General features: G+C 39.1%; 1 protein-coding gene across 1 annotated transcript; it reads right to left on the bottom strand.

Annotated features, from left to right (window-relative positions):
* Positions 1-10,422: 10,422 nt before the first annotated feature.
* On the bottom strand, positions 10,423-19,161 carry LOC132994646 (coagulation factor XIII A chain-like). The gene is made up of 16 exons (XM_061065134.1): positions 19,108-19,161; positions 18,909-19,005; positions 18,636-18,812; positions 16,967-17,215; positions 15,995-16,113; positions 15,606-15,713; positions 14,969-15,143; positions 14,563-14,701; positions 13,564-13,667; positions 13,386-13,474; positions 13,010-13,163; positions 12,820-12,910; positions 11,528-11,706; positions 11,276-11,430; positions 10,694-10,830; positions 10,423-10,609 (listed from the first exon to the last, which is right to left on the bottom strand). Exons 1-16 carry the CDS (start codon positions 19,159-19,161, stop codon positions 10,423-10,425), a joined length of 2,214 nt encoding a protein of 737 aa, XP_060921117.1.
* Between the last annotated feature and the right edge of the window lie 5,372 nt (positions 19,162-24,533).

Below are 24,533 nucleotides of genomic sequence, written 5' to 3'. Positions count from 1 at the left end.
CAGACATAAATGTTTTTAAAAAACTGTAACATTTTGTAAAAAAACTTTTCGAAATCCATTATTTTTCCCTCCAGTATCAGCTTCTAAATTTTACTTTGTGCAGGTTATACAAGGGTGTATTCACACCTGCCTTGTCTAGTTCGCTTGAAACAAACTAAAACCCTGGTGCAGATCTTTTGGGCAGGTGTGAATACAAACCATCAAACTCGGGTGCGCACCAAACAGCCGAACCGAGACCCAGCCGAAGAGGTGGTCTCGGTTCGCTTCCAAACGAACCCTGGTACGGTTCGTTTGAGATGAGAAAGCGAACGGACCTCAGTCCGACCCAGTTCTAAAAATCATATTCCTTTTTGGAAGTGCTCAACTTTTTCCTTACAACTTTTATAAAGTCATAAATTAAGCATCAGCAGTTTGAGCCTGACTTTTATAATCATTACAAGCAGCAGAGAGATAAAGGTCAAGGGTCAAAGCAACCATATCCCTGTGGTTCTTGTTAGGAGACAAAAGAAAAGACGACTGTAAACAGAACAAAATGTGTTTTCCTCTTTTTGTCTAAAACTCATGAAATATCCTCAGAGGTTTGAAGAAACGAACCGAGCAGACAAAACGACTCATTGCAACCTGAGGGAGAACGAGTCAATACCCAACAGCACATCACCAATGCCACCGCCGCCGCCGCCACTGCCGCCACTGCCGCCACTGCCGCCACCAGACCGCAAACCAGTTAGAGCCCCAACAGGCACTTTATGCCGAGGCAGCCTTGTTATTATCCTGCAGGGATTATGTTAGGTGGGGGTTATTTCTATGGTAGATGGACAATTATGAAATCGTGAAACAGACTGTGGATCATCTTAGATTTATTCAGCCATGGTCAGACAACACAGAAACACAACACATATGGCTGACAAAGTGCGGACCATCGCTGACCCATGCTGACCAAGATCTCACAATCATTGACAATCATTGGCAAAGTGGCCATCATGGACAAAGTGGCAGAATGGCCAAGTCTTCATCTTCACAGTGTTGCTTATATTCTGCTAGAAGGCACATCCTACAAATTCTTGGCTACTTTGGTACATCTCTATAAGGCAAGAAAGAAGACATCTGCTTGACTCGTTTATGTCAGACACATACATTTAATTCTTAGCAAACCTTCGCTTACAACAGACAGTTGGCTCCAAACCAAATATAACTCTGCTGCCATGAGATGCCTTACATAGATATGGTTTCACCTTGAACCTGAGAGAAGAGTTACTCTTAGATGGTAGACAGATTTAAAGATATATCCAGAAAATTATCAAGATGAATCAATTCATGAAAATACGTACTAACAGATTACGAAACCCTTTTTCACACACTGCCGTGGCTAATTGATAAATAAGAGACAGAGAAAAAGTGAGAGAGGATGCGTTTGCATACTAGTGACAACAAATCTCTTTCTGAAGGTTTTCATCACTCAGAGGTCAATAGGAGACCATACAGAGGATTTTCTGACTTTAATCAGCTGAATCAACACTTTAAAGATTCTGTTTTAGTGTTTTAAAACTGATGTGTTTTTAGGGAAGTATTTGCAGCAAAGGTTACTTGTGATGTGTCTTGACAAAGTATTTTTTGTCTTGGTCGGCTCACATTTGGTTGTCTCTTGAACCAGAAGTGATCACTTGTCAATCACAGGTAGCCCTGCCCTGACTTCTCCCCTGTTTTTTGGTCTCTTTGACGGGATGATAATTTACTGTTGAACTTGACGTTGTATTGAAGAAGACGGTAAACTACAGATTGAGACGATAAACTCGTTAGGAAAAAGTTTACTGAGGGACTAAATCAACTGACAAGTACAAACTTTTTTATCATAGACTATTACACAATAAGGGTGCACTCACACTAGGCTCAGTTCCCTCATACTGTGCCGAAGCCTGATTGTCCCCCCTCCCCAGTCCCCCGCTGGTCTGCACTCACATTGCTCCAGGTCAAACCGGGCCTGAGCACTGTTAACTCTTGTACATACCTCATCACGTTGTATTATGACACTTTGTTTACAAAGCGTGGTCTCAGAGTCAGCTCAATTGAGAAAAATAAAAAGAACATGTCTGAAACTTTGCTAATTCGTGGCTTATTTTGAGTTGTTTTGGTCAGATACGAGACTTGGATTATTCACCCATCTAGCCAGACTTCATCTATGCTGCTTTTCCTGTTCAAAATGCTCTTAAATGATCATGTTTGTGTGATAAAACAGAATAAATATTAATCTAGTATAAAATCTCTTCTCCATGAGATGTTGTTGTTCATATTGATTCTGGCAGTACATTTTTACAATAAAAACGTATTTAATGACTTCCGGTGGCGCCATGTTTTAGTAGACAGGGGGAAATTTTGCTCTACAAAAAGCCAACTAATAACCAGCCAATGTTTAATAACTCGGAGAAAAACCACCGCTGGATTTATCAGAGTTTATTCGCGCACAACTACAAGTCCCAGATGACATGGATGTACGTATTGAAAGAGCGCACCGCTCCCTGGTCGCCAAACCGAGGGACAACACCACACTGCCGCAGGCAATTATTGTTCGCTTCTTGGACTATCAGGTGAAGGAATATGTCATTCAAAAAGCATGGAAACAAAAGACTACATACGAGGAACAGGCCATTTACTTCAACCAAGACTACACGACGGAGGTGCAAAGAAAGAGGAAACAAGTGCGGGACGTAATAAAAGCACTAAAGGAGAAGAACGTTAAAGCACAGTCTCCTTATCCTGCTCAGCTCAAAGTGTTTCTGGACTCTGGGACTAAGACTTTTGCTTCACTACGGGAGGCTGCACCTCTGTTAAAAGAGATGGGGATCAATGTTGCAGAGGATGAAACGGAGAGACAACAGAAGGTGATGATGCAGGGCAGCTGGACCACAGTGACAGGACGGAGGGAGAAAAGGAGGCAACCTTGTATGACAGAGGACATGCATGCCTTTTTCAAGTGAACTCATGTATTCATTATAGTTTTACAAGGTAAGGGGTCAAATCATGGACGATGATAAGTAATTGTATGGGCAGTTAAGGTTATAAAACAAACAGTCAAACAACCAGAATATCTGCCGGACTTGAAATGGAAAAATAATAGTGAGCTGGTTAATGATGCAAAACTAATTTGATGCTGACAGAAAAGTTGGCCACAAAGAGCAAAATTTAGACTCAATTTGAGTAAAGAGTAACTTACGAAACACCTAAGAAGTTGCAGGTGCACATAGTGCTATTCACCAGAGAGAATTTGTCACATCTCTCTAAGTAGGGGACTTTTGGGAGTCATATTATTTTTGTTATATTGTAGTTCTAAAGGAGATGCTTAATGTTCTTTTTTGCTGTGCTATGTTTTGCACAGTTGTTTTTTTTTCACAGAGGTGCCGAGTTGAAAGGTTTAAAATGAAACCAGATGAATAAGCTAAATATAATTTCATATAATGTCCATGGTGCAAACCATCCCATTAAAAGGAAAAAGATAATGAGCCAACTAAAGAAAATGCAATGTTCTATAGCTTCTACAAGAAACACACTTAAAAAACTGAAAAGGGAATGGGTAAACCATGTATTTTATGCCTCATACGTCAAGAAAAGGGGTGTAGCCATATTAATAAATAAATCAGTACCATTCACTTTAGAGAAAGAAATAAAAGATAAAATGGGATGGTATGTAATGATAGTAGGCTCCATAGGAGATATGAGTATATCTTTAGTAAATATATATGCCCCACAAGAGGAGAACGAAACATTCTTTAAACACTTAGCCAATGTTATTACTAGTGATGCAAAGGGGACGATACTAATGGGAGGGGATTTTAATACAATACAAAATGGGAAGTTAGACAGACTATCATCAGAAAAGGGATCGATCACAAAAAAATCCAGAATATTAAATAACACTATAAAAGAGTTAGGCCTTATTGATCCATGGAGAAACATTCATCCCAGGAGCAAGGATTTTACTTTTTACTCCAATCCACATGACATCTATTCAAGGATAGACTTTTTCTGTGTATCCAAACAACATGCACACAAAATCCTAAACTGTAGCACTGAGAGCATAACCATAAGTGATCATGCCCCCATTACAATAACGGTGGATTTGGGTAATGAACCTTCTTTTAAATACTGGAGATTTAACGTGTCACTTCTATCTGATGAGCAGGTGTCAAAGGAACTAAAACAACATCTAAAAGAATACTTGGAGATAAATGACAATGGCCAAGTATTGCCTTCAATTTTATGGGAGGGGGGAAAAGCGGTGCTGAGAGGGAAAATGATAGAACTAACATCTAGACTAAAAAAAGCGAGACTGGAAAAGCAAATAAGGTTAGAGAGTAAAATAAGAGAACTAGAGTTGAAACATAAGAGAACATCAGACAACTCTATACTACTTGACCTAAAAAAGACTAGAAATGACCTTGAAGATTTGCTGACATATAAAGCTGAAGGGGTCAAAGATATTATGAGATGGGTAATAGAGCAAGTCGCCTGCCTGCATTCCAAATTCGAAAAACCCAATCAAATAGAACAATTTAAAAAATAATTCACCCCAACTCCAAGCAATTTGTGGTAAAACCGTCTGATAAAGCGGAAGCATTCTCAGAATACTACAAAAATCTATACCATGATTCAGACTCTGATAACATAGAAGACAAAACACAGATATTCCTTATAAAACTATAACTACCAACTTTGTCAAATGAAGAAGCCACTGACATGACAAGGCCAATTTCATGTCAAGAAATATCCGACACTATAAAAAATTAAAATAATAAATCCCCTGGCACGAACGGGTTCCCGGGGGAATTTTATAAATGTCTCTTAAATTAAGTAACGGCAGTATTATTTAAAGTCTTTAATTTTGCTCTAGCATCAGGTAACCCACCAACAATGTGGTCAGAAGCCATTATTTCAGTCTTACATAAGGGGAAGGACCCAACTTTATGTGAAAACTATAGGCCTGTTAGCTTACTATGTAACGACTTAAAGATATTGACAAACATTTTAGCACAGAGAATGCAGAAGAATATAAAGAAAATAATCAAACCGGACCAAACAGGATTTATTCCTGAGAGGCAAAGTGCTAACAATATTAGGCAAACATTGAATGTTATAACATATACTAAGAATAACAGACAAAATACCATGTTACTCAGTCTACATGCCCAAAAAGCTTTCGACCGGGTGAAGTGAAGTTTTTTGTACAAAACTCTGGCAGAGTTTGGGTTTAACACAACATTTATAGATTGGGTAAAAATAGTTTACAATAACCCTAAGTCAAGAATCAGAGTAAATGGTTGCTGCTCAGACTTCTTTTTCCTTAAAAGAGGGGTCAGGCAGGGAGATTGTCTTAGTCCATTCCTGTTTGCCGTTAGTGTTGACGGAATTAAAGATGAGGGGGGTTTGGAACACAAAATATTGTTATTTGCAGAGGACATATTAACCTATATAAGTTGTTGGGCCATGCAGGCTTGAGACAGGCAAACAATGGACTTGGGCCTGCATCTCTGTGAGAAGCCTCATTTGAGTTATTCACTGAGACCTAAAAGGACTCTTAATCCCAGAATCCCCTGCAACACTTCACACCTACGCGTGAAATTAGGGGGGACCGGAACATCTCTCCTCATTGGAGGGGACCTGAGGTAGAACCCCCATGAAGGAGGCCAGGTGACAAAACTCTGAGACTTCCATTGCTCTCTCTCTTTCCACATGCTGACTTCAAGTGTTCGGAGACACAAACTCACCTCCTGTTCTCTGCAACAATCTTCCTTTGTTTTAAGTTTTGGCGCGCAGGTAATCCGCGGCCGGCAGTGTTCTGAATTCCGAGCTCGGATTGTCCAGTGAACGCATCTCAGTTTCCCGGAGAGCGTCAGACTATAATAGGTTATCAGGAAGATAACAGTCTTATTCCGTCCTGCAACGAAAGGACATCAACGGACATCTTCCCACTCGACGGAGAACCAACGAAGCCGCTAATGCCGTAAGGGACCCTTGCCGCCATCAAACGCCTCTGCACCAGAACGGACAGAAGATCTGTTTTATCGCCGGACTCCTTTTTCCTTCACCAATCATGGGCAAAACGATTCACAAGTGAGGCTTAATTAGGTCTGGGCAGAATTAGCTTTAGAGAGTGTTTTTAACAATTGTTTGATTGATGCGGAAACTGTAATTTTTCTCTTTGTTGGACCGCCGCGTCCTGAGTTTATCTGTTTGAAACTCTTGTTGTTCCCGTTTCGGACCGCTGTGTCCTATATGTGTTTAGCGTAACAGCGTTATAACCAGGTATTACTCTTCTGATCAGAAAGGCCAGTGTAAATCGTATTAATTTGAATTCGGCCATTGGTTTGTTTCTGTGAATGAAGGGAATTACTCCAAGTTGTGGCGCAGGATTCGGACTGTGATCCGGCCTCTTCAGGCACACATTTCTCTCCTCCTCTACTCTCCTCGTTTCTTTCCCTTTTACTAACACACACACACACACACACATACACAGATTCCCGTGTACATCTGGAGACTAACTCCACCACCGCACCATTACGCATCTGTACACTCGCGGCCATTCAAATGCCTCAGAGACACAGATCGTGTAGGGCCGAACTCGGCCTCTTTTAGACAACCACTAGGTCTTATTGTGTGTGTTTTGTGTGCGCCATCGGAAGGGCGACCACGTGGGAAGAAGCAATCTCCCCCTTTTCCCCCTCCTCTCTCTCTTTCATTCACAGACACAGACACAGACACACACAGACACACACACACACACACACACACACACACACACACACACACACACACACACACACAAACATACAGCTACACTTTTACACCTCTTCCACAAGCCTTGCTTGATAATGTTTGTTGCTTAGATTAGTTTATAATAGTTATTTGTTTGGTTAAGTTCATTGATTTTGGATTGATGTGGCTTTGTTTAAATAAATTCTGTTAGAATTTTAAGAGAGCAGTTGTTTGTGATTACTGGTGTATTTGCATTGTGATATAAGCTGGATGCGAGGGCTTTGTGTACGGATTTCACACCTTCAATTTATTAAATATAGTTATTAATTATTAATAATATTAGTAATTAAGTAACTAATTTGAGACTGATTTGAGTGATATTTTGGTTATATTTCCCTGATTACAGGGTGGTGCCCCAAACGAGATTAAACATAGTTTAATGATAATTGTATTTATATTATTAATAATTAAATATAATTATTAAAGAATATGACCAAAGTTGACTTGATACAACCCCAACAAATGGTGCCCCGTGTGAGGCCTTCAATAAACCAGCTGTATTGCACTGTAAATGCACAGTAATTCGAATTTTTCATCCTAAAAGAGATCTTTCTTGAGCTAAGATTACTAATGAATGCACTAGAGAAACGTTGAAAATGTGGTCGATAGTACGAAAGAAATTAGGACTGTCAAACACCACTTGCAGAGCGACTAAAATAGCATTAAATCCAGATTTTGTACCCTCCACTATGGATACAAGATACAACAAATGGGCAAACAAAGGATTTATTTATATAGTACAAGTGTTTAAAGGACAGAACATGAAGTCTTTTGAACAACTTAGAAAGGAGTGTAGTTTACCTGCACAAGATTTTTATAAATTTCTACAATTAAGGAGTTATCTGCAGAACCATAAGGAATGGGATAAAATTTGCAGAGCACCCTCTGAAATAGAGCAAGTATTTATGTCATTTACAGAAAAAGATACAGAGAAAGGTGTTATTTCAAAAATGTATAAAGCATTGCAACATGAGGGTTAAAGAAAAATGGGAAATAGAAACAAACGTTATAAGAAGAAATGAACAATGGGAGGAATCATTCAAAGAGGGACATACATTAACAAACAGTCCAATGTGGAGGGAGTCTGACTGGAAAGTCAAAATGCGATACTTTAACACTCCATCCATCACCTCAAAATACAGCAGTACTTCTGAGTTGTGTTCTGAGTTCACTATTTATTTTAGGTATAGCTCCTGATATCAATAAGGACAGAGACTTGATTTCCTTGCTTAGAATTTTACTATCAATAGCAAAGAAAACAATAACAGCATCCTGGCTGAAACCACAGTCTCCCAACATAAATCAGTGGAGACAAAGATTAAAAAATGTTTTCATCATGGAAAAAATCACAGCCAGATTACAGCTGAAAACAAATAGATTTTATGTAAAAATGGGCCCCAGTGATGCAGGAAATGCCTGGGCTCTAGTCACCTCTTAATAGTTTTATTTTAAATTTTATTTTATTTATTTTTTTATTTTACTTTAAATGCACTTGTCTATTGTATAGCAAATTACCTATGTTTGCAGAAGTCGTTAGTCAATCAAGGAAAAAGGATTGAAAAATGATGTGAAGGCTGCCATATGTGTAGTTATATGCATATATGTAAGTCTATGTCTATCTAATGTAGGTATGAAGGAAAGGGTGTGTGTATATAATACTTGTATGGATATGGATGTGTAGTTGTTTGGTAAAATTACATGTTAGGATTTCATGAGAAAATGGACAAGTGTAACTGAAAAGCATCTCCTGAAATTGTATGTTTTATCTGTGTACTAAATAAAAATATAAGTTAAAAAAGGACCATGTTTAGATTGTGGTATTTTTATTTTTACAAAAGCAGAGTTTGTCTTTCAGCACAGTGACTCACTTTTTCGAACATGTTCTGATCATTTAAATTTAGAGGATCACATTTTGCATGTGAAATCTTTGACGTATTTATTACAATAACTGGAACCAAGCTACTGAATGAAAGTGATGAATGTAAAGAAAACACATTCAGTCGTTTTGAATTTGCTTTTATTATAGTAGAAAGTTTCAGCATTAATAAAAGATTTTAAGTCACAAAGAAAAGATTATCACATTTTATTCAATACAATTCTCATGAATCAGATTTTAAATCCAGACTGGGAGGTGGCTGTGAGGATAAACTGAGTCTGTCAGGTCGCCATGAACGTCCGTTGTGTTTTTTTATTAAAAAGAGAAACTTAATTGATTGCTATGTCTTATGATGATATCTTAAATCACAAAAGGGAAATATGCAGCAAAATCAAATTCCATCATCCTTTATCTTCAAAAGGTCCAAATGTTGTTTATTGATTAAACTGGCTGTAAAAAGGTCAAACTTTCTATTTTGTTGTTTTATTAAATGTTTGTTGTCTAAAATCACAGGAGTTCAGTCTGTGAATGTTGGACTTCATTATTAATTATTATTTAATTATGAGCAAATTTCTCATTTCAGACTCTTTACATTTTGACTTGTAGTAGTTATAAAAATATTGAATAACATATCAAAATAAAAGATATCTACGATCTGGAAAATATTCATAGATAAAATGTTATGTTGAAGAAATGTAACATCCACAAATTTCTGGAAATGTAGTTGATAATTATAATCATTTGTTTTATTTTCTTTACTTCAAATCTGATGTGAGACAAATTACATGTAACGTTTAAACTTTAAAATCTCTGTCGTCGCACACATGCCAAATGTCTGTCTTTACTAAAAGTAAGATCACAACTGTTTTCATATAATTCATTATTAAAATGTTAATTAAAAGTTTTTGTTTTCATGAAGACTTTTAAATTTAAAAAAAGGGGATTTGATTGACCTGTTGTAAATAAATCAATTGAAAAAATTCAGATTAATGAAATTCAGCTTAATAGAGCAATATAAAATGATCTCATCAAGTTGACATGCTCTGACTTTTCATATAAAATGGTCAATATATTTTCATGTTTCTTGGGTATTTTTTTTTATACCTCTGAGCTGGCAGACTAGATTGACTTAACTTTTACAATTTTAATGTTTGTCACATAAACCTCCCTCACCTCTTAAGAGAAATGATTAAGAATCTGGATTTTCTACATTTGAGTCTAAATTTAAAGAAGACAGAGAATCATCTAGAAATTAATTTGCATAATTATTGGCTCCGCCCATTCAGATTAAAGCTGTTTTGATTGGTGAAAGCTCGTTGGAAATGGCGATGGGCGGGGTCACAGATCTGTGAACCAATCATCTCAGGCTTCAATTTCAACATCAATCACTCCGCCAGCCTAAAAAAAGCACAACAGAACATCAACCAGACATAACCTGAATGCTAACATTAAAATGTTTCTTTTCTTTAAATTAGCAGAACAATGTCTAGATATAATGCAATGAGAAAAAGTAAGAAAGAATGTCTGCATACTGTATGTTTTGATTATTTGATTTTCGTTTAAAGAATGAATATTCAATAAATAAATTGAGTGAAAGTTGGGTTGAAAAACAAGGTGATTTTCTTTTTCATAATCAAAAACTGATTATTCAAATAAAAAAATGGTTTGATTTCTATTTTCCCTTTTAGAAAGGAAAAAAGAAATAACTAGAAAACAGAAACACAAATTAGTTAGTGTATTTCTTAGACGGGGCAGGAGAACCAAAATATACACATAAAAAAGATGAGTAGAGTAATATGAACAGAGAAAGTCGGGGAGGTTACCTGGCCGAGGTTGCTGCAGACCATAAAAGCCACAAGTCGGCGTTGTCCTTCCAGTCGAGGGATGAATGACTCCTTCCAGGAGTACGAAGCTTGAGGCTCAATGACACTGAAACACAGTCAGGCATAAATAAACCACTTCTAAACAGTACTCAGCAAACATCAGTCAGCATGTCGTCAGAAGGGAGTGCACCTGTAGGAACGAGTCTTGTAGCTCATGAGTCCCGGTCCCTCTATGGCCACGACTACATCCCGCAGGGGGAAGCTGTAGGGGTTGGTGAAGGAGACGGTCACAAACATCTCCTGCTGCACCTGAGGCTGCCCACTCACCTGCAAAAACATTACAAAAGGTTGTATTTATAAAGTAGAACCATTCCAGTAGGTTTAAAGAAGCGTGGATTTTTTCCATTCATTTATTGTTGTGAGAAGTGGCAAAGCTGTAGGAGGATGTTTCAAAACTCCACATCCAACCCTTAAAGACCCAGATGAGAAATATCTGCATAAAATGACTGTAAGATATTAGTTTAGTCTGTTAACTGTCCTAACTAGGCTGTAAAAGTGAGCTTTGTGCTTTCCTTAAAGAGTAACTACAGAACTACTAACAGAAAACAAAATCAGCGAAGAGTTGAGACCACTATGTCCAAATGGGATGCCACAGTCGACTTAAACTAAAAGTTCTCAACAAAAACTTTGAGTAACTATCTAAAGACATCTTTTGATTCCAGATGTGCATGCATATGTGTGTGTGTGTCTGCATGCATGTCTTTGTTTTTACCTCCATGGTGAGTTCAGGGGTCTGCAGGTCGACCACCTTGATGGCGGTCAGCGATTGTTCATCAGCCTGTCCAGTCACAACAAAGTGCAGAGAGAGCTGATTGCCCAGGTGAGGCAGGTACTCCTCAGCGGTGACCTTCAGCATCACACGCTCCACTGCAACACACACACACACACACACACACAGAAATCTTTATCGTAACAGAGTTTATTTGTAAAGCTACAAATGACTTTTTCCTTAGGTGTTTCTCACTCTGGTGGGCAGGCACGGTGACAGTGAAGTCATAATCTTTGAAGTGATTGGCTATGACTCCAGTGTAGAAGATGACCGACTCAGACAGGTGAGCCTGGACGGTTTTGGGGAGATCACCCTGGTTCTGGAAATCCACGGCCAGGATCACATCCTGACACATCTGGACCTGAAGAGAGGGACAAAGATGGAGACATATTTCAGCTTCAGAAAATAAATACTTGAAAATGTTAATAAACAAAAAAGCAAGTGTAAAATGGATGAGGGTTGAAGGACTAGTGGGATGGATGGATGGATTGATGGATGGAAGTAGAGATGGATGAATCATTGAAAAAGCAGATGGCTGTGTGGATGGAAAACAAGTGTAATACATGAGTAAATGAAAGGGATGACTTTTTGGATGGATTGCCTTTTGGAAAGCTGTTCAATTGGAATTTTTAAAACGATGAATGGATAACTTGATGGAGTAATTAATGTATACATAGATATAAGAAAAGATGGATGGATACACAGATTAATAAATATATGGAGGGATGAAAGGTTGGATGATGGATTAAACAGATCAATGGTAAGGTGGAGAGAGGAACGGATTATCAATAGACAAAAAAGATTGATGTATGGATGGGAATAAGGAATGGATAACACATGTTGGTTCGATTAATGGATGAATGTAAGGATGGATGGATAATTGAAACGAAGATGGATACAGAGACATATGGATGGATGGATGGATAAACAGATTTATAGATGTATGAATAGATAAAGGGTTGGCAGATGGACTCAAAAGATACATTCTAAGGTGGAAAGATGAATGGATGGACAGATGGATGCCTGATTGTTTGTTTGATTGATTGATTGATTGATTGATTGATTGATTGATTGATTGATTGATTGATTGATTGGTTGATTGATTGATTGATTGATTCCTTGATTGATTGGTTGATTGATTGATTCCTTGATTGATTGGTTGATTGATTGATTCCTTGATTGATTGATTGATTGATTGATTGATTGATTGATTGATTGGTTGATTGATTGATTGATTGATTCCTTGATTGATTGGTTGATTGATTGATTCCTTGATTGATTGATTGATTGATTGATTGATTGATTGATTGATTGATTGATTGATTGATTGATTGGATGGATGAATACACAAGTCATGTCAAGACAGACTTAGAAAGACTGATGGAGGATTGATAGAATGATGAACATAGAAGGATGAATAGATAGATAGTGTAGTTTTTAAAGACAGGTGTGCAGACAGGTGTTTTACCGGCTCAGCACTGATGGAAACAGACATCTCAGACTCATCCAGCTCAGAGTGATCCCTCTCACAGCCGTATTCCTCCGCCCGCTCCATTGTCCTGTTATCCTCTGGACTGCCTGAATACAAAAAACAAAACAGTCCACACAGTGCTCTAATTTTTAGTCTCTTTTCACTTATTTACACATTGTTGTTTTTTTTTAGAAGTATTGTGTTACCTTGACGGTACTTGTAGTTGTGTGTGATGTCCAGAAATTCATATCTGCCAACAGCTTTGGTGCAGATCAGCATTCCAACGTAACTCTTGTGCACCCAGAACACATTCAGAGTCCCATAACGATTCCGCTTATAACAGACAATATCACTGTTCACCTGGTGACGGAGGTCATAAACATGGAGTAAATAATTTCACCTTTGTCGTATCATATCATTCAGTATCAAAATGTATTGCGGCTGCATACTTCCATCTTTTGTACTTCTACTGAAATAAGGCTTTAATAGGAATATGTAAAATACACTGTATTTCTAAACTTTAGTATTGTTCTTTGAAAAGTTTTTGTACTTCTTGTCTTTTGAAAATGGTTAAAACCGAACCTCAGCGAAGACGAATCCGCAGTCAAATGGGTGACACAGCAGACCGTCCTTGATGGCATTGACAGAGGATGGACCGCAGCGATAATATCCTGATATCAAACACAGGATCATAATATCTTTCTACATGTTTATTGATATTTTCATCTTTTATTTATCTGGCTGTATCCAAATGTCCTACCATCGCTGGTCTCCTGCGGCGTGGCGTCCACCACTTGCCATCCGCTGCAGTGGGGCGGGAGGTCGTGACGGTTGATGAACACTTCGTTCCAGCAGTGGTAGTTCCTAGAGGGAACATATGTAATGTAAGTACACTTGGTTTTTAAGTGAGCAAAACACTGTAGAAGAAAAGCTGTAATGCTGGAACTTTGTACAAATCTGGGGCATTTTACTCTATTTTCTTTTTCTGATTCTTAACTCCTACTTTTCAAAAGTTTTTTAAGAATTATTGCGATATTAGTTTTTGTAAGATTGTTTTTCTTCACTTTGAGTTATTTAGCTATTGGCAAATATTTTACTTAAAGAGACATGGACTGGAAAAAAGAGTTTCTAGGGTACACCAGAAACTCACCCATGGTGCTCATCCTATGAGACAGAATGACAGAAACTCTCTGGTGCACACACACACACACACACACACACACACACACACACACACACACACACACACCATCTTACCATCTTAATGATCATTAGAAGTTTGTGCTCATAGGATGGCTTTGTAAGGAGGAGAAAGTTGCCTTGCACACCTGACACTCAATTTTTTTTAAATTGTTTTCTGCCCATGTCCCCATAGGGGCTCCGTAAAATTCAAACATCATAAAGCAAAATATTTTAGGGATAAAAACAATTGTTACAGTTAAGATAGTTATGAGTTTGGTGGATTAGATAAGCAATGCTAATTAGGATAATTTACTGGCTAGTTAATGATTTAAATGATTTAAATCACAGGAGGATGTATAATAAAATATAAATCTGAAAGTTATGGTTCTAAAAAAATTGGAATAATCTGCAGGATTAAGCAAGCAAAAGAAAGGAAGGTTTGTTTTTCTGCATACAAGTCAGATTGGTGGGAGATTATCTGAGACCCAAACTGTTTTAGTTTAAATCCAAATTTGGGGAAATCTGTAAAGGACTTTACATTAATTCTCTCTAACGGCTGAGAGGTTTACGGACGAACCAGATTGAGTCCATTGTGTGGCGTCTGTCCGGTGAGCCGTCCATCTTGAAGATCAGGTCGGTCTTCAGGTTGCCCGTGCTGTCATGAGCTGAATTGAAGTTGGTTATGACTCTAGCCGGGATGCCGAGGCAACGAAGCACTGCATTGGAATAAAATTATTCATTTCACATTATTACTTTCAAATATCAAGAAATTATATCAACAAAAAAGTAATGGTCATTTTTCAACACTTTGTGTTTATTTTGAATTTACTTTTTGTAGATTTTTCTTTGTTTTTGTAGATTAATGGACACAAAAAAGACCCAGTTCATGTAACTGACAAGCCCCTTTCATACTTGAAATGATCTGAAAGTCTTAAAATATACATTTTGAAGCTTTAACTCAGTGGGACAGTGTGTGTCCTTACAGGTGTTGAAGACCCCAGCGAACACCCAGCACTGGGCATAGGCAACAGGGACTCCAGTGTTGACGTACTGCAGCAGAATCTGGACGCTGCCGGTCCAAGATGACGGGGATTTGCCCATGGAGAAATCGCTGCCCCAGTTCCCGACCAGCACACCGTTATCATCCTGAGCGTTCACCTGAGGGAAGAGGAAGGTCAAACATCAGTTACCCTTAGACAGTGATGTTCATACACATTACAACCCCAAAAAGTTGGGACTTTGTATAAAATGTTATAAATAAAAACAGAATGTGAAAACAACAAAATCACATGTTTAATTTGATAATAGCAAAAAGAAAACATATCAAATGTTAAAACTGAGAAATGTCATTGAGTTTGGCCAGTAACATGTTGCAAAAAGTTGGGACAGGATCATGTTTACCCCTCTGTAGCATTTATGTGCACAGAGAAAGTCCTGTAAATTTGTTTCTGTTCTGTCCTGATGCTTAACAGCAAAGAATTTTAAAAAATGTCTTAAGGCTTAAACCACTGGGACTAGTGACCAAACAGCTTGGTATGTATTCTCAAATTTATGTCCAATAATTGGAGACTGTTGAACTATAGTTGAGCAGGTTAAGTGCTTTTCAGTCTGTATTCTTACCATGGACGATACCATCCTGACCACTTGGATGACGTTGCCTCGGGTGGAGATCGGAATCCGACAACAATCCAGGATGTAAATACAGGCGTCCAAAATGCCCTTCTCAAACTGAAGAGAGATGATGAATTAACTTACAGTTTATTCTCTCTGAGTTGTTAGGATGTTCGTTTATTTGAAGGCTGAAACTGATTTTATGCGTTACATTTAAGCTCACTGGCCTTTAAATTCTGCACCTTTTGTACATTTTGTGTTTTTGAAGGATTTCCTTTAACTGTTTTTCACCAAAACACCAAGTTAAATTCCTTGTATGTGCAAATGTACTTGGTAATAAAAAATGATTCTGATTCTGATTCTGATTCTGATTCTGATATTTGTATATTTGATTGTACCTGTCCATACATCCAGTTGCGGTATGACACAGCATTGTAAGCACCCTGGAAGATCATACCGTTGTCGTTCAGGATATATTCCTTCCGTTCTGCTTCATCGTTAAGAAACACAGCGTCCTCTGCAAGAAAAGAGAAATTCTGTCTTCTGTTGTTGTTTTTGTCCCTCAGAGGCTCAGATTGTTATTCTAAGTGTCTGACAGCATCACAGAAAGGATCCCAACAGAGATAGACCTTTGCGTGAAATAGGAACATGATTTTTTAAAACAGAAACAGCTGTAACATCCCTGCCTTCAAAGACACCAGACTCCATTGAAAATACAGAGATTTTATCTTGTGGAACTCAGGAGTTCTCTTCTGCGACCTCGATCATTTACCTTTTAGTTGTTTATATGTGACTTGAGTGTTTTTAATAGTAATTTTTTTAACCTTTCATTTTTGGAACACACAATGACATAATCAAACAACCAATAGAGGCAGTGATAGATTGGCAACTCCCATGTTCTCTCAGGTTAAATGACTGTTTTGGTCAATGGAGTTGAGTTGATTGAGGAATACAGATTTCGGTTGTAAAAATAATCTTCCCCTGAAACAAAAAGGTCTATCTCTGTCGAGATACTTTTTGTAATGTTGTCAGACGCTTAGAATAACAATCTGAGTCTGTCAGGGACAAAAACAACTTTTAGTGAAAGCACTATGACCTGGATCTGTTTCCACACAAGAGTAATGTTGCAACCATTACAGCCTGTTTAGTGGGTGCTGCATGAAATGATATACTGGAGCATTCCAAACAATGTCACACCATTTCAGTCATTTTGTCCTTGTTAATTTGAGAAATGGGACTGTTGCTAAAAAATACCCAGGACATCAATTTCACAAGACAGTGAGACAAACTGATAAACACTCCCCATGAAGTAAGACAGTAATTCTCTATCAGCCACCAGGGGGCAGTAGAGTGTCTGTTGGTGTTCGTACCTGGGCACCAGGCATTGCACAACAGGTACAAGTCGGTCCTGGCATCCCTCTTGGTTCGCTGAATGCCGTTGCCTGTAATGACAGCCACATAGCAACGAAACTTCCCCACGATGGCGTTGGCCGTTGGCGTGATCCCAAATATCATCGACTCTCCCTGCTCCTCCAGGATCGTACCTGACCACGAGCTACCTTTACGGTCGCCAAAAGTCACCGCCAGCAGAGTTCCTTTACTGGGAGAAGGGTGAGAGCCTGAGGAGGAGGAGGAGCAGGAGGGTCAGTGATATTTGGGGTTGGAGGAAACGAGGCAAGGAGAGGAAGCAATGAGAGGAGAGAAAATAAGGAGAGGGAAGTCTGGGACAAGCAACAACCAAAGAAGAGGAGAGGAGGGAAAAGGTGAGGAAAGGAGACAAATAGGATGGGAAAGGAAATTAGTTAAAAGGGTAGTGGCTTAGAGAGACAAGAAGTTAGAACGGGATGGCAGGAGGCAAGGAGAGGTAAGGAAACGAGAGAGGGAAGAGAGAGATGGAGAGGAAATCAAGGGAGGAGAGGAAAGAGGAGTGTTGAGGGGGGGAGATAGAAGGAGAAGAGGATACACGTTAAGGAGTGCAGGAGGGGAGAACAACAGCAAATAAAAGGAGACAAGGAGAGAATACAAGGAGAGGAAAACAGACAACAGACAAGAGCCAGAGAGAGGAAAGAAGGACATAACAGGAAACAAGGAGAGGAAAGAAGGATATGACAGGAAACAAGGAAACAAGAGAAGGAAACAGTATTTCTGTCTTCTGTCCTTCTTGACTCAAAATAAATAACAATTCAATTATTTTAATGTGATTAAAAAGATCAGATTTTATTGAGCTGAGGCCAAACATGTCTGCAAACATCTGTCAGACGGAGCAGGTGTGTGTGTGTGTGTGTGTGTGTGTGTGTGTGTGTGTGTGTGTGTGTGTGTGTGTGTGTGTGTGTGTGTGTGTGCGTGCGTGTGATTAGCCATGACTGTGATGCTTCCTGATGAGCTGACAGTAGTTTAATTGTTCAGTAGATGACTGTTAATGAACATCTTTTCCTCGGTTAATTGGTTAACGATGGAGATCTAACTGTTGGTCTCAGGTGTGCCAAGCCTTGGCTACTGAGCGTGCTCAGAACACCCCCTCCCCCCATCCCTCTCTACATGTCATAAAACAGTTTGAAGCTGCTGGGTTTACTCAGAAATACGAATTAAATGAGAACAGATTGATTAAAGACGGATGTTAATTATTCCTCTTGACTTTTGAACAGCAGATTTGTATTTAAACATTTTCCTTGAAAGGTCCCATATTCTGCTTTTTCTGGTTTTATATGCCCTTTAGTGTGTTTTCCAAGTGTCCTGTACATGTTTAGGCACATCTATTTGCAAAAATTCAAAGTCCGCGGAAACGCGGCTTCTCCTACCTCCTCCTGTTAGCTGTAGCATTAGCCGCATGTAACGCTCGGTTCTAGCCCCCCTCGATAAAAATTTGTCAGTGCGACGTCATGTGAGTTGTATAAGATAGAAAAATAGATTTCCAAATGCTGAACAACCCGACCACTCAGTGAATCTTTATCCTGATTCTCTAACATTCCCCACTTCACAATCTGTCTCAACCAGTTTTTATGAAATGTTGATCGATTTGAGTTCTGGATGGAGACTCACCGATGAGGAACTCGACCTGGAAGTCGTCTCCTCTGACGATAGGGCGGTTGAAGGTGATCCTAATGACGAACTGTTTACCGCGTCGGACCACCAGGTTCGTGATGTCGTAGGCGACGGTGTAATGGTTGGGTTTGTTGATCGACTGACACATGTCCACTTTGACCACCGACAGAGCATCTGAGGGAGGAGTAACGAGACAGGCCACCATATTAATATGTTATTGATCGTGATTCATTTCTGCACATTAAATAGAATAAAATAAACATATCTCACCTCCCGAAGGTGCGTTACTTCTGGGCGTGGCCTTCTCATCAAAAAACTCAAATTCCGGGAAATCCGCTTCATCATTTGTAAGGTTGGAGGTGGGCACCTGAAAAGCATTCAAATATTCATATGGATCAATTAAAAAGAATATCACAGAGGCCTGATAATATCTAAAGAGTATAATGTTTTTCTGTCAGTGATCCTGTACCGGCTCAGAGTAGCGCCCCCTGTGGGTGTTTGATTCTTTGGCTGAAGACGTCATGGTCGAAGAATCAAAGATTTCACTGACGTCACTAAAAGAAAAAAAATATTTAAGGAAAAAAGACATCAAAAATAAAAAACACAAAATAAGTCAAAATAGGCACATAAAGACAGATGAAGTATATACAAGTAACACATGCTAAGCTTGTGTGTGTGTGTGTGTGTCTCACCGCTCAGATGAAGAAGTGTGTGTGTGTCGAGTCTCTGATGATCAGATCAGAAGATGTTCAGATCAACTTCAACATCAGTTTATATACACATGCTGCTTCCTCTTCACACACACACACACACACACACACACACACACACACACACACACACACACACACACACAAACATACAGCTACTCTTTTACACCTCTTCCACAAGCCTTGCTTGATAATGTTTGTTGCTTAGATTAGTTTATAATAGTTATTTGTTTGGTTAAGTTCATTGATTTTGGATTTATGTGGCTTTGTTTAAATAAATTCTGTTAGAATTTTAAGAGAGCAGTTGTTTGTGATTACTGGTGTATTTGCATTGTGATATAAGCTGGATGCGAGGGCTTTGTGTACGGATTTCACTTCTTCAATTTATTAAATATAGTTATTAATTATTAATAATATTAGTAATTAAGTAACTAATTTGAGACTGATTTGAGTGATATTTTGGTTATATTTCCCTGATTACAGGGTGGTGCCCCAAACGAGATTAAACATAGTTTAATGATAATTGTATTTATATTATTAATAATTAAATATAATTATTAAAGAATATGACCAAAGTTGACTTGATACAACCCCAACAAATGGTGCCCCGTGTGAGGCCTTCAATAAACCAGCTGTATTGCACTGTAAATGCACAGTAATTCGAATTTTTCATCCTAAAAGAGATCTTTCGTTTTTTTTCACAAATCTGTTTTTCTTTTTTACATTACACATAAATTTAGTCCAGTAGAATTCTATACAACAACAAAAAAATCATGTAAAGATAAACAAAAAAAAACCCAACATAGACAAACATTTTATCTTATTAAATAATAATAATAAATAAATATCTTATTTTATTGATTTAAGAAGTTTTATTGAATGAAGTATTCTTTATTTTTGTCATCTTAAGTTACTGGATACCTCAAAGCACTGTTACTGTTTTTTGTATCTGGAATATGTTCATCTCTCAGGCCCAATAAAGATCAGGATTATATATACATACATACATTATTGTACATGAAAAAACAACGTTGTTTTCTTTAGCTTACTTGTTTGGTTAGTTTCTGTTTTGTTTTTTTTGCTTAACTTTTGAAATAGCGTTTGTTGTCTGCCTGTTTCTGCAGCATTGTCTTAATCACCTGCAGTTAATCAGTTAACCAGCTGTTTAGGAGCTTTAACTTCATGACCAACATGTTTATAGAATCATGTCATACTTGTGTTTAAAGGTGTTTCATGTTCGAGATATTATTAGATCATGAGGTTTTATTTGAGAGAGTTTTATTTGGCAGAGCAGCGAACAGCACCTGAGCAGAGCAGCGAGCAGCACCTGAGCAGAGCAGCGTACTACAGTGAGCGTATTGCATAATTGCTTGTTCTGTTCTCCTCTGCACTGTGTTACTGTGTACCTACTCTTAGCTTAGCTTAGCAGTTAGCTTTACAATGGCTTCTTTTTCTGTCTCTCCCTCTCCTGCTCTCTCTTGCTCTACGTGTCAGATGTTAAGTTATTCCTCGTCCTCCTTTAGTGATAATGATACTTGTAAGAAATGTAGTTTATTTTTAGCTTTGGAGGCGAGGGTGTCTGAGTTAGAGAGACGGCTCCGCACCATTGAGTCAGAGTCATCGTATGCAGCAGTAGTTAGCCAGCCACCTGTAGCCGTTGCGGGCCGACATAGCTTGGCTTCCCCCCCGGTAACTCCCGAGCAGCCGGGAGGCAGTGGCTGGGTTACTGTCCGAGGGAAGCATAGTCGAAAATCGAAGCACACGGTTCCCCACCAACCACTTCACGTTTCAAACAAATTTTCCCCACTCAGCGACACACCCGCTGAGAATAAAACTCTGATTATTGGAGACTCCATAGTCCGAAACGTGAAGCTAGCGAAGTCAGCGGGCATAGTTAGGTGTATACCCGGGGCCAGAGCGGGCGACATCGCATCTCATTTAAAGTTGCTGACAAAGACTAAAGGTAGATTTGATACAATCGTAATTCATGTCGGCACAAATGACTCCCGACTACGCCAGTCGGAAGTCACTAAGGTTAATGTGGAGTCGGTGTGTACTTTTGCTAAGACGATGTCGGACTCCGTAGTGTTCTCTGGTCCCCTCCCAAATCAGACCAGTGATGACATGTATAGCCGCATGTCATCACTCAACCGCTGGCTGTCGAGGTGGTGTCCAGCACATGATGTGGGCTTCATAGATAACTGGCAGTCTTTTTGGGGAAAACCTGGTCTGCTAGCTAGAGACGGCATCCATCCCACTTTGGACGGTGCAGCTCTATTATCTAGAAACATAGCAGAGGTTATTAGTCCAAAACCCTGACAACAACACAGAGTTCAGACCAGGAGGCAGAGCTGCGGTCTTACACGCTTCTCTGCGCCTCCCTTAGATCTGTCTCCCAGTCACTATAGCTGTAATTCTGAATCGAACTGTAGTTATACTATAGGTACTGTGTCTGTCCCCCAGCCCAGACCCGTTTTTAAAAGTCATCCAAACGGCGTGAATCATCAGAATCTGATTAGAATCAAAACTACGAATACGATTTTGCTACAAGATCGGAGGATTCACTGTGGACTTTTGAACATTAGGTCCTTAGCATCCAAGTCTCTTTTAGTGAATGATCTGATATCAGATCAGTACATTGATTTACTTTTTTTGACTGAAACCTGGCTGTGTCGAGATGAATATGTTAGTTTGAATGAATCCACTCCTCCCAGTCATTTTAATACTCATATACCTCGAGACACCGGACGAGGTGGTGGAGTAGCAGCTATTTTTAATTCCAGTCTTTTAGTTAACCCTCGACCAAAGCTGAATTTTTCTTCTTTTGAAAGCCTTGTTCTTAGTCTTCCACATCCAGTCTCAAGAACCTTTCAGCCAGTTCTAGTTGCTGTAGTTTACCGCCCTCCTGGCCCATATTCTGAGTTTTTATCTGAGTTTGCAGAATTTTTATCAGACTTAGTCCTTAGCAGTGATAGAATAATTGTTGTAGGTGACTTCAATATCCATGTGGATGTTGAAAATGATAGCCTGAGCACAGCTTTCATGTCACTATTAGACTCTATTGGTTTCACCCAGGGTGTAAACGAACCTACTCATCATTTTAACCACACCCTGGATCTTGTTTTAGCTTATGGAATTGAAATCCATAACCTTACAGTTTTCCTAGAAAATCCTCTGCTATCAGACCATTTTTTTATTACATTTGATTTTGTCCTACTAGAATTACCTCTGCCTGGAAGAGGTGTGCTTTCTAGAAGTTTGTCGGATAGTGCTGTGGCTAGATTTAAGGAAGCTATTTCAGCTGTTTTTGATTCAGTACCGTGTTTCAACCCAGTTGGAAACTCTTACGATAGCTTTAGTCCCTCTCAGCTAGATCAGTTTGTTGATAGTGCAGTGGATTCGCTGAGAGTTACTCTGGATTCGACTGCTCCCCTGAAACAGAAGGTTGTCAAGCGGTGGAGAGTGGCTCCATGGTTCAACTCAGAAACCCGTACTCTGAAACAATCATCACGGAATTTTGAAAGAATATGGCGTTCGACCAAAACGGTAGAATCTCGTTTTTTCTGGCAGGATAGTCATAGAAGATATATGAAGGCTCTACGTCACGCCCGAGCTGCCTACTACTCCTCTCTAATCGAGGAAAACAAAGGCAATCCTAGATACCTTTTCAGCACTGTAGCCAGGCTGACAGAGAGTCATGGCTCCATTGAGCCTTGTATTCCTCTAGCCCTCAGCAGTAATGATTTCCTTAGCTTTTTCAACAACAAAGTTCTAGACATCAGAGACAAAATTGGTAACCTCCTGCCCTTACCTGGTGCAGATACGTCTGATATGGCAGAGACAGTTCCAGGACCAGATATTAGTCTCGACTGTTTTTCTCCAATCAACCTTTCAGAGTTATATTCCATTATTTCTGCATCAAAACCGTCAACCTGTCTTTTGGACCCAATCCCAACCAAGCTGTTTAAGGAAGCCTTTCCCTTAGTTAGCAACTCCATATTAGATATGATCAATATGTCTTTACTGGCAGGCTATGTACCACAGACATTTAAAGTAGCGGTAATCAAACCTCTACTTAAAAAGCCTACTCTGGACTGAGGAACTCTGGCTAACTACAGGCCTATATCCAACCTTCCTTTTATCTCGAAGATCCTGGAGAAGGTGGTAGCTAAACAGCTGTGTGACTTTCTCCATGACAACAGTTTATTTGAAGAGTTCCAGTCAGGATTTAGAGTCCACCATAGCACTGAGACTGCACTAGTTAGAGTTACAAACGATCTACTTCTAGCCTCAGACAGGGGACTTCTGTCTGTGCTCGTCTTGTTAGATCTTAGTGCTGCTTTTGACACCATTGACCATCGGATCCTGTTGTACAGACTGGAGCATTTCCTTGGAATTACAGGGACTGCTTTAAGTTGGTTTGAATCCTACTTATCAGACCGATCTCAGTTTGTACATGTTAATGATGAGTCCTCTATGCACACTAAAGTTTGCCATGGAGTCCCACAAGGTTCAGTGCTTGGACCAATTCTTTTTACATTATATATGCTTCCTCTGGGAAATATTATGAGGAAACACTCCATACAGTTTCATTGTTATGCAGATGATACTCAGCTTTATGTATCAATGAAGCCCGATGGTACCAGTCAGTTATGTCAGCTAGAAACATGCCTTAAGGACGTTAGGACCTGGATGACCAGAAATTTTTTGCTACTTAACTCAGATAAGACTGAAGTTATTGTGCTAGGCCCTAAGAACCTCAGAGAGACTTTTTCTAGTGATGTGACTGTCCTTAATGACATCAGCCTGGCATCTAGCACCACTGTTAGGAATCTAGGAGTTATTTTTGATCAAGATATGTCTTTTAGCTCTCACATCAGTCAAGTTTCAAGAACAGCCTACTTCCACCTTCGTAATATATCCAAGATCAGGAATATCCTGTCGCAAAGTGATGCAGAAAAACTAGTTCATGCATTTGTTACCTCCAGACTGGATTATTGTAACTCTCTTTTGTCAGGGTGCTCTGGCAAATCTCTAAAGACTCTTCAACGGGTCCAGAATGCTGCAGCTCGTGTACTGACCAGAACCAGGAAATGGGACCACATTACTCCTGTCCTGGCTTCTCTGCACTGGCTCCCTATACAGTCTAGAATAGAATTCAAGATCCTTCTTCTCACCTACAAAG

Source organism: Labrus mixtus, chromosome 19 (assembly GCF_963584025.1).
Source record: "Labrus mixtus chromosome 19, fLabMix1.1, whole genome shotgun sequence".
NCBI lineage: Eukaryota > Metazoa > Chordata > Actinopteri > Labriformes > Labridae > Labrus > Labrus mixtus.
This window is presented reverse-complemented; position numbering and strand designations above follow the sequence as displayed.

What these genes read in the sequence shown, in the direction of transcription:
- LOC132994646 (XM_061065134.1), bottom strand. Translation starts at nt 19,161, where the DNA reads ATGACGTCTTCAGCCAAAGAATCAAACACCCACAGGGGGCGCTACTCT. An exon ending in AAGTAACGCACCTTCGGGAG is followed by an intron (nt 18,813 to 18,908) that starts GTGAGATATGTT and finishes CTCCTCCCTCAG; the next exon opens with ATGCTCTGTCGGTGGTCAAA. An exon ending in GTGCAATGCCTGGTGCCCAG is followed by an intron (nt 16,114 to 16,966) that starts GTACGAACACCA and finishes CTTTTCTTGCAG; the next exon opens with AGGACGCTGTGTTTCTTAAC.